Source organism: Nematolebias whitei, chromosome 9 (genome assembly GCF_014905685.2).
Source record: "Nematolebias whitei isolate Nwh7 chromosome 9, NemWhi1, whole genome shotgun sequence".
NCBI classification, from domain to species: domain Eukaryota; kingdom Metazoa; phylum Chordata; class Actinopteri; order Cyprinodontiformes; family Rivulidae; genus Nematolebias; species Nematolebias whitei.
In genome coordinates, this window is record NC_056506.1 from 30,761,132 (window position 1) to 30,778,821 (window position 17,690).

The window sequence follows — 17,690 nt, forward strand, 5'->3', positions numbered from 1 at the left end:
GCTAGGTTTACTTTGATTGTTGTGAAATCTAAAGTTTTGTATTATATTCGTATGAACAAGTCCTCGTGCTTCTCTTCTCTCACCGTGGCAGATCGGGAAGGAGTGGTACCCTGGTCGGCATCGGTCGCATCGCCTCCCCTCCACTTCCTGACGGCACAGGCAGCGCCCGAACGCATCACATGAGCTGTACGGCATCCCTCTGTAGTCACAATCACACGCTGCACACAAACACAATGCAAATACTGTATTTATCCTCATTACAGAAACAAACCATTAAATACATGAAATTATTATGTTTATGTTACTCAACTAAACAACAAATCTGTTAGTTGAAATTGGAAAATGCATTTTCTTCCGAAATAAATGAATTCCAGCTGAGCTAGGCTCACGTTGTGGCCCTCAGTGGTTCAGATTGGACTTGCAGAGCCTCGCCTGGTGTTGGTATGTGAACAGACTTGACACCAAGACTGAGTCATCCCCAGAGAGTCTGCCACAGTAAAGCAGCTCCACTGAGCTAAAATCAGCTTTTCAAGGGTTTATGATGAACATGTATCTTAAAGGATGAACCAAAGTTGTTTATTTTCAGTGAATATAGAGGATGCAAACAGCAGAGGACATCACTGGTAGCAGTCTCCACAACATCCAGGACATCTACCACAGCTGATGTCTGCGTAAAGCACGCATCATCATTAAGGACCATACCCACCCAGCACAAGAACTCTTCCATCTACTACCCTCAGGCAGACGATACAGGAGTGTGCCATCGTGTAAATAAAGACTAAAAGACAGGTATTACCCACAAGCTGTCAGATTACTGAATTCTTGATAATAATACTGAACAATTAACAATACCATTGCACTAAGCCACATCTGACAGCTAATATGTTTATTGCTGCTGCACTATGTGGCTGTATCGTGTATGTCACTACCTTACTATCATAATTCAATTAATCTCAATGTTGTTCACAACCTGTGCAATAACCTGTCACACAACTTGTGCAGTACTTGTTATGTGCGTTATATATCATGTGCATTTAAGCAAATATTACCTTGAAATACTTAATTTATACAAATTCATCCTACTTGCACTGTTATATTCTAACATGTTGTCATTTAATATATTTCTTTTGGACATTGTAAATACTATATTTCTTTTTCACTTTTTGTTACTTTATTTTGTACCCTTATTGCATGCTTTAGTACCTCTTGTTTGTTTGTTTTTAGCGAGTTGAACCCGGAACATTTCATTGCATTGTTGACCTTGTGTTAACCTGCATATGACAACAACATAATACAGTGGTCACTCGTTTATCGCGGGGGATCCATACCCTGAAGACCCGCAATAAGTGAAAAATCACTAAGTAGGAATAGTAGTACAAGTAGTAAGTAGTAGTTTATTTTATTATAAATAAATATATACATATACATATACATATATATATATATATATATATATACATAGGCATTTTAAACCCTTCCCACACTAAGATTCATAACTGGCTGTGATTATCGTACCCATCACTGCACCCTGTATTCACTGGTTAACTGGACATCAATAACTTCATGCAGACTTTCTCACTGGTACATTTTCATCTTTAAATCACTTCTTGGTCTGCTGCCTGCATACATCTCCTCCTACATGTCCCTGCGTGAGTGCAGCTACAGCGTGCGCTCTCAGGACATTATTACCTGCAGTGTTCCCTCAGTGCGGACTGAACTAGGCAAAAGGGCCTTCTCCTACTCCGCTCCTGTTTCCTGGAATATCTTACAAAAAGATTTGAAGCTCTCGACCTTGACCTCTCTAAGTGGCTTTAAGAATCTGTTGGACTCCTGGCAAGGACCAATGCTGACATGTTCCTGTTTTTAGTTTTCTACATTCACCTTATAATCTAGCTAGGTTTTTTTTTTTTTTTTTGGGGGGGGGGGGGGGGGGGGTTGCCATCTTATTTGTATTTAAAAAAATCTGTATGCCTTTTTATAACTGTCTATTGCTGTCACTGTTGTCCGTTGTTGTCATCATTCTTTGTTGAAACCAGGTATCTCTTGTAAATGAGTCCTCGAGGCTCAATGGGATTTACCTGTCTAAATAAAGGTTGAATGAAAAAAAACCACTCTTGCAATATTCTACACAGTGTTTCCAAACTCTCTAAAAGAGCACAGCATGTCATGATTTCAGTTCCCTGCCTCCTCTGCTCTTTGCCACCTGCAAGTGCTCGTGGCCACGCCCACTTCTCCACTCTTCACGGTGACCAGTTGATCAGCTGCAGCAGGAAGTTTATCCTGCAGTAAGGGCTGCACAAAAGTGCAGGAGGAAGCTTTTTCTGCAGCTCTGGGTTGCACAAATATGCAGCAGATGCTTTATTTTAAATAAAAATTCCATGCCGATCGTGCGGTTCATCTATCAATCAGCCAATTGTTTGTCATGTCCAATCTTATTTTGAAAAACCACAACAGAGCGAGTCCATGATAAACGAACTGCAAAGTAGCGAGGGACTACTGTATTAAGATTATAGAAAAAGACAAGGGGTTAAAGGTCTTGGGTTTTTTTTTTTTTTTAAAGCAGCCATATTAGACAAAAGCAAACCAGACGAAGCGCTTCAGAACTAATATTAGTCGGGTTACTTCTCCCTGAATGGCGGCTGCTACCAGGAGACCACTTGAAGAGGGTAAATCCCCTCTGATGGACCACATCTTTACTTGTTGTTATGCTTAACAACTGTATGTTATCTGCCATACATTCTCGTGTATGCCAGTATTCTCACCATCCCATCAAACCCAAACACAACAGAGAACGGGCTTCAAATGGCCTTCGAACATGACCTCACACATTTATACTTTAAGCCTCCAGGCGACTGAACTCCAGCACATGTTCTTCACCGAAAAGCAAACTCAGACTCAGCGGTACCAAGCGTGATCCTCCACAGTCAGCTTTAACAGCCTCCACGTTGACGTGACTTATAGTCTAATAAAATAAGAACTTTTTATTGAGTTGCGTCTTCATTAACACAAGAAATGTAAATGAAGAAGTTTTAAAAGCAGCACAACCGTAAAAAAAAAAATCTCTTCATCTCAGGTCTAAGCGTACTCACGCTGACAGCTGGGAGGGTTGAAATAGCCTGACGGGCAGGGAGTGGGTTCTGCACCATGAGAGGGAAAAGAGAAATACTTTACATGACAACCAGAATTGTGTTGTGTCAAGCTACACAACTCTGCTCACTGAACTTACCCACTATAGGACCTGCAGAAGATTTGGTGGTTGTCGGGTACACGGGGTATTCTGAAAGCAAATAAACGAATTAAGATCTCCAGTTATTGAAGGGCTTGATTTCATAAAACATCACATGACAACTTTAATTATGTCAGGGGAGAATTATGCTTAAAAAAGTTCTATTTAATTTACAAAAAGTAAAAAATGCACCCAAACTTTATTTACATTTTTTGAGAAATTTCCTTCCTCATAGATGTAAGTAATAGATAGAAAATGTCTGAAGTGCACATAAAAACATTTCATTTGAACTGTTTATGTAAACGCTAGCATAACTCAGTAGCTATATAATGAGTGAAATAGCCACCAGTAGAGCAACTAAAATATAATAAAATAAAATATTAAAAGGAAATAAAAATACCTAACAAATTGGAAGACAAGCAGTTATCAAGTAAATTGTGTCACAAACTTGGTATTTATAAAAATATATCAATGTTCATGCTCAATAATCCAGGTAGAAAATCCAACAAAGTTCAGTCAGGTCGTCTGGACGGTTTCTTTTTTGTTGTTGTTGTTGTTGTTGAGACGTTTCGTCCTTCATCCAAAGGACTTCATCAGTCCGAGGAGCCACAACAAACTGAGTTCCACAAGCAGTAAACCCCCATAGTGGACCAACCAGTTTGCTGGTGATAGGGTGGATTCTGGGGCTCGCCCTCTCCCCCATCGACTCCTCTGAGACAGCCATAGTCAAAGTGGTTCAAAACATCAAAGTTCATGCTCAATAATCCATGTAGAAAATCCAACAAAGTTCAGTCAGGTCATCTGAATGTTTTTTGTTTTGTTTTTTTTAGGCAATTCGTCCTTCATCCAAAGGACTTCATCAGTCCGAGGAGCCACAATAAACCTATGTGGATTTGCTGCTTGTGGAAATTAGTTTGTTGTGGCTCCTCGTACTGAAGAAGTCCTTTGGATGAAGGACGAAACGTCTCAACAATAACAAAAAAAAGAAACTGTCCAGATGACCTGATTGAACTTTGTAGGATATAAAAATATAATTTAGATCTGGTGGAGTGGGTATTGTGAACACTTAAAGGGATAGTCTGTTGATTTTTGTGTTGATGTTCTGTCAACTAGTTAATAGTGCCTTGTTAGATGTGACATCAGAGTAAGGAAAAAAAGGGCAAAAGTCTTTATCCTGGCTAAGCTAACGGCTAATTAAACTAGGGCCCATTTAAAAAACAAGATTTTTTTCTGAAACAACAGTAGTATGGGAAAAATTTAGATTAGATTAGCTCATATTAAACCTCAACACTTTTGTATGACACAGTTTGCTTACAAAATAAAGTTCAAGTTACCTCGCCAACGTTTGTGTGCTGAGAATAGACCGTTAGGTGCTGATGGTGTGGAGGCTGTGGGTGTACGAGTCCGCTGAGAGTTGAGTAAACATTTGACTCCAACCCTGTTCAGGCGAACTGATGCACTCAGCAGCCTCACCAACAACATGATAAACTTTATCAACACATCACACATACACTTGTGAAGTAACACGGAGAAAACCACAAACAACTGCTGTTAGACAAAAGTGTAGAGGTTTGGCAATAGCTAACGTAGCTTCCTTTCACACCTGATTGACATTTTTAGGAAAGAGTTGTTTAATAAGCCAGAAAAATGAAATAAAATGAGCCCATTTCTTGAAATTTAAGTCGCTCAAGTCGCTATCTACAACAGGTAAGATATTAACTGTTCATAACCTCTTCGCAGAAGCCAACTGTGAAAGATTTGAATGACTGCTTTCCTTTCTGTTTATCTAAGCTAATCTATATTACATCAGACATTTCCTGCAGTGACAGAAAACAGAAAAGTCTGTTGAATCCCAGACATCCACCTAATGACTCAACATGTTAGGTCTGGTTTCTCAGTGCTAACTGACTTAAGATATGAAGACTGCTTAATCTCACACAGTAATACATCTTTTACCCATAAATGACAATTAAATTGAAGTCAAGTCAAGTCAAGTCATATTTATTTATAGAGCACAATTTAAAACAGATAGACTGTTATCAAAGTGCTTAACACTAAGGGTAACACTAAGAAATAAAAAGCAGTAAGAATATACCTTAAAAAATTAAAACAACAGCATTAAAATGAAGACATGGAACAAGATATACTAAATCAACTCACACAGTATGAAACGCCAGAGAGAACAGATATGTTTTTAGCAGGGATTTGAGCACAGGAAGGGAGGTGGCATGCCTAATGTTGGGGGGTAGGTTGTTCCACAGTTTGGGACCCATGACTGAAAACGCCCGATCTCCTCGGAGCTTCAGTCGTGTTTTTGGAACAACCAAAAGCAGCTGATCGGATGATCTCAGAGCCCGAGAGGGAACATATGGTTCCAGTAGCTCAGAGAGGTAGATGGGTGCGAGGCCATTTAGGCACTTATAGGTCAGGAGGAGAATTTTGAAATCAATCCTAGTTCTCACAGGAAGCCAGTGTAGGGAGGACAGAACTGGTGTGATGTGCTCATACCTCGGTGTACCGGTTAAGAGCCTAGCTGCAGCATTCTGGACGAGCTGTAGACGTGAGATAGAAGCCTGGCTGACCCCAGCATACAGTGAATTACAATAGTCCAGGCGGGTTGTGATGAATGCATGGACTAGTGTCTCAAGGTCGGGTCTAGACAGCACTGGCTTGAGCTTAGCTACCTGCCGCAGTTGGAAGAAGCTTCTCTGCAGAACCAAACTGATCTGTTTGTCGAACTTAAAATCTGAGTCAAAAACCACTCCAAGGTTTTTAACAGAGTGCTTCAGATAAGGCTGAAGGGAGTCCAGGTTCACAGGATAAGAGGCGGCAGCTGAGCTAGGGCTAAAGACAATGACTTCAGTCTTCTGGTCGTTAAAACTTAGAAAATTTGAAGCCATCCATGTCTTAATGTCGTCCAGACATTTGAGGAGAGGGTGGACGGAACAAGCACTGGCTGGTTTCAGTGGCAGGTAGATCTGACAGTCATCGGCGTAGCAATGGAATGGAATACCATGTTTTCTTAGGATCGACCCCAGCGGAAGCAGATAGAGCGAAAATAGAAGAGGTCCGAGAATGTGAAGTTGATGATATGGGTTGCAATAGACCCCAGGCAGATGTGAAAACTACTTGTCTGCTCAGCTCTGGGTGTTTACTGACTTCTTTGTTTTAATTAGAGCATTAGAAAAATGTGATAAGCTAATATTGATTCAAGTTTAAAACTTAGATGACAAAAATGCTAAAGTGTATGCCAGTCAGTGAGAAGCCTCAGATGAAACATCAAATGTGACTGTAAGAGTGTTGCTTATCTCCACGCCTCTGCAGGCTGCTGAATCCTTGCCAAAGCGTATCGGCTCGACAATGTGGGGAAATGTTCTTTGTGTGTCAAATTTCATTTGTTTATGTGAAGCGACGGCACGGGGAATGCGCAATAAATCAAGATCAAATTTTTAGTAAAGTATGTGCATGCGACTCTCCATATGTCGCCCTACAGCAACAAAACCATGCTTTTTATTAATATTGGTTATCTGGGAGGAGTGAAAACTGGCTGGTAATGAAAGTTTGGTGAAACTCTCAACACGAGTCCCACAAAGCCTCATGTCTTAGTGGATTCATGAAACGTTTATAGGAAGCAGTTTTAACATTTTGGCAAAAGTGAACTTACGAATGCACAGCGGGAAGTGATAGTGTCCATCAGCACAGCGGTCACAGTTTTCTCCAGAATATTGTGGCTTGCAAAGGCATCTTCCTGAACCCATTTCACAGCGAGCTGTAGTCCTTTCATCACAGCTGCAGGCTAAAAGGATAATTGTATGAATTATTAATGAACAGTTAGATCATTTAATTAGGAGCCTCTGGCATAAGAATATAAAGACTGACAGTAAACCCAGCTCAAATGCATAGCAGCTAAAAATCAAAGTGGGGTTTTATTGCAAGATAGAACGTCTTAAAATGATGACATTATGACTTACTTGCCTCTTTTATTTCCTGCTAATGTGATGTAATTGTGTTTCTGAATGGGGATGGTTTACCTTTCAAAGTGTTCAGGGCAAGCCATTTAATTCCACTACTTTGTAATGTCCAAACACAACTGTTAGCTATTTATACCACAAAGAGCAGCTAGAGGATCTGAGTAAGGTAAACAGTAGTAAAGCTCGGTTCAGAGGGAGTACAGCGGCGGTGCCACTTGTGCCGGTCTGAAACAACGAGCCAGTCTATTTCAGCGTCGCTGCTTACACAGACCGCAGGTCAAATGCCTCGATGGTGCGACCTGGTCAACGCTACAACAGTCACACGTTTACATTGTGATAATATGAAGTGCTAAATTACACACTGCATCGTTGGAAACACACAAAAACTGTTAATTAATGGTGTTATCATATGAAGCCAATAAACACTAAACTTTAGCTCTTCAGTCTAGATGACTCCACTCAAAAATAAAGTTGATCACGTTGCTCAGCTAAATACTTTTTTTCATATATAGACACCATAACATAAACCTTTTCCCTGTTCATGAAAAGTTGTGTTTTTGGTTTTGCATTTTAAATGATGCTCTTATGTTGTGCATGTCCGCGCTGCAGATGAGACAAAATGACACAAGAAAGAAGATTTCCGAGCAAAAAGTCCGAGTTCAAGTCCATTATTTGCTCGACCTGTAGTTTGTGACACCACAACAACATTTATCAGCACGTCTGCTACAAGTTCCCACACATGCTGGGTCACCTTCTGTTGAGTAGAAGAAAGCAGACTGCAGCACTCAAACACAAACTACCTAACCCAGTTCGCTTCCAGAAAACAGAGGAATAAAAATATAAATGTGACGTTTTACTCAGGCACTTCCCATTCAGACTCCTGTTGAACAAAGTTTCCAATGTGAATATGAGAAATTTATTTTTGCCCCTAAAACTGGGTATTTTCACTGAAATAAGGTGACAAGAAAAATATTTCACTCACGTATGCATCCAGAGGGAGACTCAGGCCGTAGTCCATGAGGTCGGTAGAAGCCTTCTCTGCATCGTTCACAGTTTATTCCAGCAGTGTTGTGCTAAAATACAACATAAAATGTCACGTTTGACTAACATATCTGAACTAAGAGCGGACGCATGTCTCTGCAGTCTTTTGTTTAATTTTTCTCATGAAAAAAAAAACGAATGCACAACTTGGATTTTAAACAGAAACTGATGACTGTTAATCTGCTGTTTGAAATCAAGAAGAAATGGAAAGAAACTATTATACAGGTTCAAAAATATGCTGTTATTTTAGACCCGAAGTATCTCATAATATGCCAAGATCAAGTTATCATGAATGACTGCAGCTGGTCTGTGCCAACATAAAAACAGGCTTTGTTTGGCAGCGCTCGGTGGATTAACCAACATACATGAGATAAACTAGGCCAAGGAGTTCTTTGCAGATCTCAAAGAGGTTTGTAAGCTCAACAAAACTCTTAAAAGTCTCTTGTATCCTCTTCTTCAATACAAACTCAACTGTTTTTTAGTGAGTTGTAAAAATTACTTCTAGATGTAGCCGTTTGATACCACAACAATATCCTGTGGGATCAATGAAGTTCTATCTTATCTTATCTTCTTAGATTATCTTAATATAGAAAGAACTGGGCTCTGACGACAAGACCAACACAACACCACATGAGGTATTTGACTCATCAACTGCTGAGCATGGTGGAGGTAGCATCATGCTCAGGGTCAGTTAAGTTTAATAATTAAGATGGAACAACTCTGAATGTTCAGAATGCTTTTCAATGAACAGCTGAACGTTGGAGCACAACGTGATGCTTCAACAATAAAATGACTCCATATTCACCTCAGACCAGATTGTTGTATTAGCTTCTGTAATGAACGGTGTTTCCTGACTTCACCTGGTTTATATTCGTGCCAAAAATTCAGCTTTATGGCAGAAATCCAACAAATGTCACTGTACCAGTTGTTGATGAACTAAAAAGTCTGGATAGTGTAAAACTCATTGACAGCACTGCATTCTGTTTGTTATTTTACAACAAATTATTTTTATTTTACCGCCATGTGTTCAGAATACCAATAAAGTTCATTTTTAATGACAACACTCCTTTTTATAAAGGTTTAAACAGTAACAGGTGGGTATTTGTGAAGGATTCTAATGTGTGAGGTAAAATATCTTGTTGCTTTTTTCTATGAGGTGATGAATGTAACAAGAACTAAACATTGCATTTCCTGCAAAAAAATAAAAAGCTTATTGCTGAAGATTTTAGCTGAAATCAGTTGTAGGTGTTAAAACCAGGCTAAAAAGGGTTCTCTGCTAAACTGTTAATGCGAGTTGAATTTGAACAGCTGACATTTGCTGAAAGCAGGAAAGTACAGTATAAGCGGAAAGCTGTGGAATAAACAGCAGAAATGTGTAGAAAAAGCGGAAATAGGTAGAGAGAGGCTGAACAGATTACAAAAAATCTGAAACTAGCAAAAATGAAGCTGAAACGAGCAGAAAGCCAAAAAAAAGTAGCTGATTAAGCTAAACAAAACCAGCTAAAATTAGCAGAAAGAGGCCAAAAGGAGCATTTAAAGTTGAAATTATTAGAAAGGAGTACAAAGGGTAGGATTTAGTAAGAAGAAAAGAGGCTAAAGTTAGCAGAAATTTACCCAAAAAGTAGCTGAAAAAAAGTTCAATAGCTAAAAAGGAGCTGAACCAGAACAAAAGCTGAAATGACCAGTAAAAGGGTTTTAAACAGCACAACGGGTTTGAAGATGTGAAGAGAGGCCGAAAAATCTAAATATTTCAAAAGGTGAAAAATGCACAAATATCAAAAATCAAAGCAGGAATGTCCTAAATGAGCTGAACATTTTGATATATGTTGAAACAAATAATTGCAGCACAAGTTGGATACTGAAACACGTACAGAAGAAAAATGGATCTCAATAATGTGAATGCTTTATGAATAAAAGATGGTTCAGCTTCAATCATCAGGTTGCTCGTGCCTCAAAGGAAACAGTGCAGGATGCAAAGCTTCATAGAAAGTCTAAAAATGCTTTTATTGATTAAAAAAATTGACATGATTTTTATTATTATTTCTTTTCACCCAGTTTTACCCTGAAACACACACATGCATCGACAAGAATCAGTTTAGACTTGATATTCGTTTCATACCTGGCAGTCGATGCACACTCCTCCTCCTCTGTACCTGCCGAAGGTGTCCAAACTTGCTCGCCTCTTTTCCACCTCTGGGTCGTAATAACAGTCAAAGGCATGGGAGAAACACTGGCAGGCTGTGGTGGAAAGCCCCAAGACACACACACAAACTCAGATTCTTTTCTATTTACTCAACAAATTATCTCCATTTCTGCCATCTAGATTTAAGAGCTTTAAGCGACGTGCTAAGCACTAAGAAAAACTTTAAATATAAAATAAACACGACAGTGTATCCTCCTCCTCTGTAGCATCCCCGTGTCTTGTCATTATATATGGTTAGGATGCATGTCTACTGAATGAGTGCTTTGGTTGAATTATAGGCCTTTTTCATGTTTTTTTCTTTTGCGGCTGCTGTCGAGTCATTTTCCATCTGATACAGACTCAGACGGCTGCATGGATGCGTCACCTACAACGCCTCACAGTGTAAGATGGTGCAGGCCTGCCTGTAAGAAGAGCAGCTATCACACAGCTATTCACAGTGCTCTTCGTCACATGCACCATATGTGGAAAGTCCTCTCGCCTCCACATCGAGGCTCTATGCAATACCATATGAGGACATCCACACCGGGGCTTTAATTTCAGAGGCGAGAGGACACTTGGGTACTCTGTACAGAGCTGTAACTCAAGGTGCTTGTTTACACGTCCAATGAGCTGTTTAACAAGAATACTTACGCTGACACTCGTTGGGGCTGTCAACGGTTGCAGCACGCCACGGCATCTGGTTAAAGCCTGGGCAGCAGCGGTCACATGACTCACCGCAGGTGTTGTGCTGGCACTCACACTGGAGTCTACAGAAAAGGCATGAGATAACAGGACTTGGTGATTTGGTTATTGTTGTGTGAATGTTTATGAAGCATTCACACTGTTGTGATTTATTACTGCTGTGCATTTTATGGCATCTTTCTTGTTCCACATTTTTTGTGCTGTTTTCAACAAATCATATATAAAATGTTCAGCTTGTTCAGGAGAAGGATGCTATGACTTTTGGTATTGGTGCAATTTTAGCCTTTTGAAAATTTAGCCTTTTCTGCTATTTTTTTTTCTCATAGAAAATGAATTGAGCTCATTTGACATCCTTCATATCTTTAAATCTGTTTACAAATTTTTACTGCTCCTTTCACATTTTGTTGTGGTTCAGCTTCTTTTAGCTTCCTTGCGCAAATTTAAACTTTTTTTTTCACCTATTGACAGCTAATTTCAGCTGTTTTGTCAGCAGTTTTTCAGATGTTTTTTGCTCCTTTTAGATTATTTCTACTAACTACATCAGTTTTGTGCTTCTTATAATTCTTTGTGAATTTCTGTTTGTTATGCTCCTTTCAGCTTATTTATGCAAGTTTCAGCTTTTTCTGTTATTTCAGCGACTATTTAGCTGTGTTATGCTAATTGTAGCTTTTTCGGCTAATTCCACATTTTTTGCAATAAATTAAAATTTTTCAGCCTAATTAAGCAAAAATGTGCTCTCACCACTTCCTTCTGGTAATTTAAGCTTCTTTCTGCTTTTCAGCTACTTTTCAGCTGTTTTTTTTTTTTTCAGCTTTTATCAAATAATTTCCACTGTTTTGTGCTCATTTCTGCAAACATGTGTTATTTCTGCTTTCTTCTGTTAATTTAAGCTTGTTCTACATTTTCAGCTACTTTTTAGTATTTTAGCTCATTTTAGCTGTTTTTAGATCAATTAAAATTTTTGTGGAAATTTCTGCTACTTTAAGCCTAAATAACTTATTTCTGCAAATTTTAGCTTGTTATGCTCCTTTCAGCTTTTTTCTGCTAGTCTCAGTTTTTTCTACTATTTCAGCTACTATTTAGCTGTTTATGTGCTAAATTTAGCTTTTTCAGCTAATTCCACATTTTGGGGCTTATTTCAGCTCCTTCACCTCCTTCTGATAATTTAAGCGTTTTTCAGCCTTTCCAGCTACTCTTCAGTTATTTTTTGCTAAACTCAGCTTTTTTTAGCTACTTCCCTAATTTTTGTGCTAATTTCTGCTTTTCTAAACCTAATACAGCAAATATGTGTTCTTTCTGCTTTCTTCTGCTATTTTAGACGTGTTCTTCCATTTCAGCATGTTGTTTTAGCTCATTTCAGTTGCTTTTCAGCAGGTTCTTCGGCAATAAGCATTCACACTGCGCTTTCGCAGAAAATGCAATTTCTCTAGTTAATATTTTTTGAGGTAATACTACAAGCTGCTCATCACTGACACGTTATCACAACACAGTTACGGCAAACCATTCAGAAAAGTCGCCCTAACGGACAGAAGAAGGTAACATTAGAATTAACTGGTAGAATAGTTTCAGATTATCAGACGTCAACATGTTCTGCTTTAAGCCCATTTTGGCTGCAGACTTGCACAGTACCAACAACACTGTGATGTAAAGTTTCTTTGCTCAGACTACTGTCTTGCTCTCATGTTCTCATTTGGATATTGTTGTCAGTATATTTACTTGTCTCTACTGTTTCATTTGTCATTGTTTCGCCCAGTTGTCTTTGCCTTCAGTTGATCAGTCACACATCAGTTTGTAATTTGCCCAGCTGAACTCAATCACTAATCACCTCTCCCAGCCTAGTTATACTCCTGACGCTCAACAAAAAAGGTTAAATCATTTCATTCAGGCATTGTTTGATCATCTTCTTCGCCTCTTGTTTTTTTATTGTTGTTTTTTCCTCCTTGCCTTTTGTTATGTGCTGCCTTGTCAGCATTTTTGTTTTATTAAGCTATCATATCACCTTGTACTATTGCCATGTGTCTACATATGGGTTCCCTCAGTTTTCTTCTAATGTAGGGACTTGCAGCCTTTATTCAGGGATAAGGTGTTGCTCCAAGATAATCATCCCTGAAAGAATCTGTGCCGCACTGTCTGAAATGTTCACAAAGCAAGAGAAGCAGCTCTTATTGATTAGCTTTAAACCTCAAAGTAAACTCCATAATGGTTACGATTTAATTTATTGTGTGAGTGTTGTTAGTTTATTGTGGTTTGAATGTTTTATTGTTGAGCTTGTGGGTCACGGCAGGAATTAATGCTTTTATTGTTCTCAACGAGGTATTAGGAGCCTTCATTTCAACAAACCGAGAACGTCAGATGAAAAACCAGGGCAGTTTTAACTTTGTAAACATGTTTCATATAAAAATAGTTTCTGTTGAAATTGTACACAAAAAAGTGCATCTTCTGGTGGCATGGTGGCGCAGTTGGTAGCGCGGCCGCCTCTCAGCGAGAAGGTCGTTGAATCAAATCCCGGCCAGGGGCCTTTCTGGGTGTAGTTTGCATGTTCTCTCCGTGCATGCGTGGGTTTTCTCCGGGTACTCCAGTTTCCTCCCACAGACCAGAAACATGCATGTTAGGCTGACTGGTAACTCTAAATTCTCCCTGTGAGTGAGAGAGTGAATGGTTGTTTGTCTCTATGTGTCCCTGAGATGTCCAGGGTGTCCTCTGCCTCTCGCAGCGTGATAGCTGGATATGGGCACCAGTGACCCCTGTGACTCGAAAAGAAGCGGTTAAAAGATAATGGATGATGAAAATGCATCTTCCTAATTCCATCACTGTTGTCTACTTTATTCTTGGAAACAGTATTTTTATGTGTTTTTATTTGGTAGAACTTGAATGCATGGTGTAAAACAGATACCCCGAATCATAAATGAGAACAATATTTTGCATTGCATCTAAATGACACCTTTAAGCTACCAGCACAACCTGTTTACTTTATATCCTCTTCAAGTGTTACTAACATCAAGTTAAAGAGGTTTATACTCACAGAATCTGCATCCCCCTCAAGAAAGACTGATATTTTTTCACCTCAGAGTTTCCCCCAGATTTGTTGCTACTTTAAATTTGGAGGGGACTCAGATTCTGGCAGGTGACTCCGTGTCTTCGTTTTATGTTGCATTTTTGGATTTTTGAATTCTTGGACTTCCTGCTTAAGCATTGGTTTTTTTTTTTCCTACGATTTCAGGCACCAATAATTTCGTGTTCATTATTCATCAGAGTCCAACATTCTGCATGTGGGCTTCAATCAAATATTTGGATTCAAAGGTTGGATTCGTACAATGTAGACGTCAGTACCATATGAGGTCATTCATTCTTGGAGGTATTTATTGTTCTTGAATGAGGCTGAGTCATGCGTTAAAACGAGGATTGGCAGCATGGTCATGGGCCCTGCCTGTTTCGTTTACAGAACAAATCATCAGCATAGACTGGCTTTCTAACAGTGAAGCCCATTGTACAAAAAGACAACTCTATTAGTAAATAATCTACAAAATCTATTTCACTTACAAGCTGAAAAGTAAATGGAAACAGATCAAGTTGTAATGAAGAAGTTGTTGTATTCAGCATAAAATTATTGTGTCAAACGTCCTTGGGATGTAAATATTGCACTGACCTGTTTGGGTTGTCCAGGCTCTGCCCTGAACCACAAACGTGGGCATGGCCATGACAAACACAGCGTCCCCCGATGCTGATGTCTTTGATACTGTAGAAGTACTGTCAGCAGATTGAAAAGGACACCATTAGCACCAGAACCATTTCAAAGAACCAGATTTTTTATTAGAAACATCTGCAGCAGAAGTGTTTGCCTCTGCTGAGCAGCAGAATTGAATTAAACGTAAGAAAATGAAACTATGACGGACGAGCTGAAAGTTTTATCTGATGACAAGCTTTGACCCAAAAAATTTAAAAAAAATTTCATTCAACCTTTATTTATACAGGTTAGTCTCATTGAGTCACGAGGACTCATTTATAAGAGAGACCTGTTTTAAACAAAACCACAGATAAGGTACACATAAAAATAAACATCTATAAAATGCATATAAAGTGAAAAAGTAAATAAAAGTAGTGATATTAAACAAAATATAAAGAAGCTACGTTATGAAACGGGGTAAAATACTAAAAACAGGAGCATGTCTGCATTGATTACCATAAAACATACAGTAATTTAATAGAATGTTATACCCACAACAAAAAATGACTAGTTTTAGTAGTTTTTTTGTCATTTCCTTTGCAAATATGTGGATACAAGTACTAATACACAGAGTAAATTATACTCACTTTAACGTTATACATAATTTCTTCAAAGTAGGATACTCAGTTTCTCCACAATTTAAAAAAACACATAAGCCTGCACAGTTAATTGTTTTAGCTTTTAAAAAATTGGCAAAATTATATCTTTTTTTCTTTACAATAATCCAGTCTTCTGTGATAGACTTGCATTCATGGATGGATGGATGGATGGATGGATGGATGGATGGAATACAGTCTTTTCTTTTGTCTTAAAATGTAAAAATATCAATAAATGTTAACAATGATTAGATGTTTTTTGTTTTATAATTTCACGCCTCCTCTAACACACTTAAAGTGGCCCATGGACCACCAGTTGATAATAACAATTGTAGCAGGTTTTACCGCTCTGGACACGTTTAGTTTAGTGAACGAAGGTTGCAGACCCCTGATGTAGATGAAAAGTTAATTAAATCCTTTTGCAAACAGAAATGTGTAGTATTTCTGCAATTAAGTGGCTGCAATACTTTCTTTGAAACATAATTTTAACCGTTTTTACAGAAGTTATGATACAGAGATCACCAGTCTTACTGCCTGCTTTGCTAACATAAAATCCTTTGGGCCGAGAAGGGTAGAGGTAGGGCAGCCGATTTGAGACACAAAAGTCCCAGGTTCGACTCCCAGTCATTCCCACATGTTGTGGTGTCTCTGAGCAAGACACCCAATCCCTAATTGCTCCCCGGGCACTTACATAGCTGCTCACTGCTCCGCCTGGGTGTATCCCAGGTGTGATGGGTTAAATGCAAAGAGCCAATTTCACCATTTTATGGGAACATGATGATGACAACACATAGCACTTATCCTCATCCTGCAACCTGAGCCCGGTCCTGTCAAAGGCAGGCTCCACGGACAGAACGGGCATTAGGTGTGAGCAGAGCAGACTGTGTCAGCAGGCAGAAGGTACGAAACTTTAAGTTTAGCTCGCCCAAACGGGGAGATGACAGCGTGCAAACATGACATCTCAGTGTGAAGTTGAGTTTGTGTCTCACCCTGCGTGTGACGGTGGGGTCTCTCTGGGTCTTGGAGATCAAGTGGCCCAGCAGGGTGTTGGTGCGGAGGAAACGCAGGCGGATGTTCGTAGCCTTTGTAAAGTCTCGCAGCACGGGTGAGTAGGTGAAATTTTTGGATCCTGGCCGGCCGTTGATCAGCGAAACCACAATCTGAATGATGCAAACGTTTAAATCAACAAAATTGTTGTTGAAACTGAACAATTCCACAAAATATGTTGTCAAATGTACAGTTTACCTCTCCGTTCTCCAAAGGGATAATCCGAGAGTATTCTGTGGTGCAGATCTGGTCATCGTCTTTTATAATGCGAACGTTGGGATGCTTCCCGAACCTTTCAATGCACTCCCGCTTTAAATCTGCCAAAAGAAGGCAAAAAACAACCTTTGTTACTTTTATCTTTTTATTTCATACTCATACATATAATTTTTTTGCATTGGCATCTTTTCTGTTTTATTACAGGTGAAACTGACAAATAAGTACTAGATAACTTGTGTTTTAAATACTGACAAATTGGACAAGGAGTTAAAGTTATGGGAAGAGTAATATATACCGTAGCTGTAATGTTTTCGCACAGTCAGGTATTATTCTTGAACATTTAAATGATCAAACTCAAAACAGACCATAAATCAAGAGGAACTTGAATGAATTATACAGAGAAGCACTGGCAGTGTAAACCTAATGAGTCACATAATTGTCTTTGTGTACATCTGCCTTCCAGATATGACATATCATGCCTCATAACTCTGAAATGTCAAGTCATAAAACATATTTATTCAGGTAATTTGGAAATGTGGTGACATTGCAGGCCTGGTATTTAGGTTTGCCTCATGTTTCTCCTCATTATTGTGAAAAGATAGATTCCTCCACTGTCAGGTTTTGATTTTCCTACAAACCCCACACACACACTTACAGCTGCTGTCTTCATGTGACATTACCCTGACTTCTACTCTTTGTGCACTAATTTAAAGCCTTAGAGAACATTATTAGAACAAGTTAATGCCTAATCTTAAACTTCACCTAACTCTATCAGGACCTCACAGATGACCTTCTTCCACGTGGAGATTGGACTTCATTCCACACTGCACGTCTAAACAAGGTCCGTGCAGAAAAACGTCCTAACGCACTAATAAAAAAGAACACACACTTGTGTTTCCATGACATCAGACATTATTATTAAGTCTTATTTTAACCTGGATCGAAGCCAACCCCAACACTGAAACTTGTCTGCGCCTTAAAATAC

At 39.0% G+C, this 17,690-nt stretch overlaps 1 protein-coding gene across 1 annotated transcript in view; it reads right to left on the reverse strand.

Moving 5' to 3' along the window:
- The window catches only part of LOC119415068 (laminin subunit alpha-3), an 82,794-nt gene that overhangs the window by 46,820 nt on the left and 18,284 nt on the right, over positions 1-17,690 (reverse strand). The window contains exons 4-13 of the mRNA XM_037682205.1: positions 16,688-16,806; positions 16,432-16,602; positions 14,769-14,869; positions 11,072-11,187; positions 10,358-10,476; positions 8,180-8,270; positions 6,891-7,022; positions 3,227-3,277; positions 3,090-3,137; positions 84-218 (exon numbers count right to left, since the gene is read on the reverse strand). Of these exons, the coding sequence (XP_037538133.1) occupies positions 84-218; positions 3,090-3,137; positions 3,227-3,277; positions 6,891-7,022; positions 8,180-8,270; positions 10,358-10,476; positions 11,072-11,187; positions 14,769-14,869; positions 16,432-16,602; positions 16,688-16,806 (1,083 nt within the window). The remainder of the gene's footprint in view (positions 1-83; positions 219-3,089; positions 3,138-3,226; positions 3,278-6,890; positions 7,023-8,179; positions 8,271-10,357; positions 10,477-11,071; positions 11,188-14,768; positions 14,870-16,431; positions 16,603-16,687; positions 16,807-17,690) is intronic.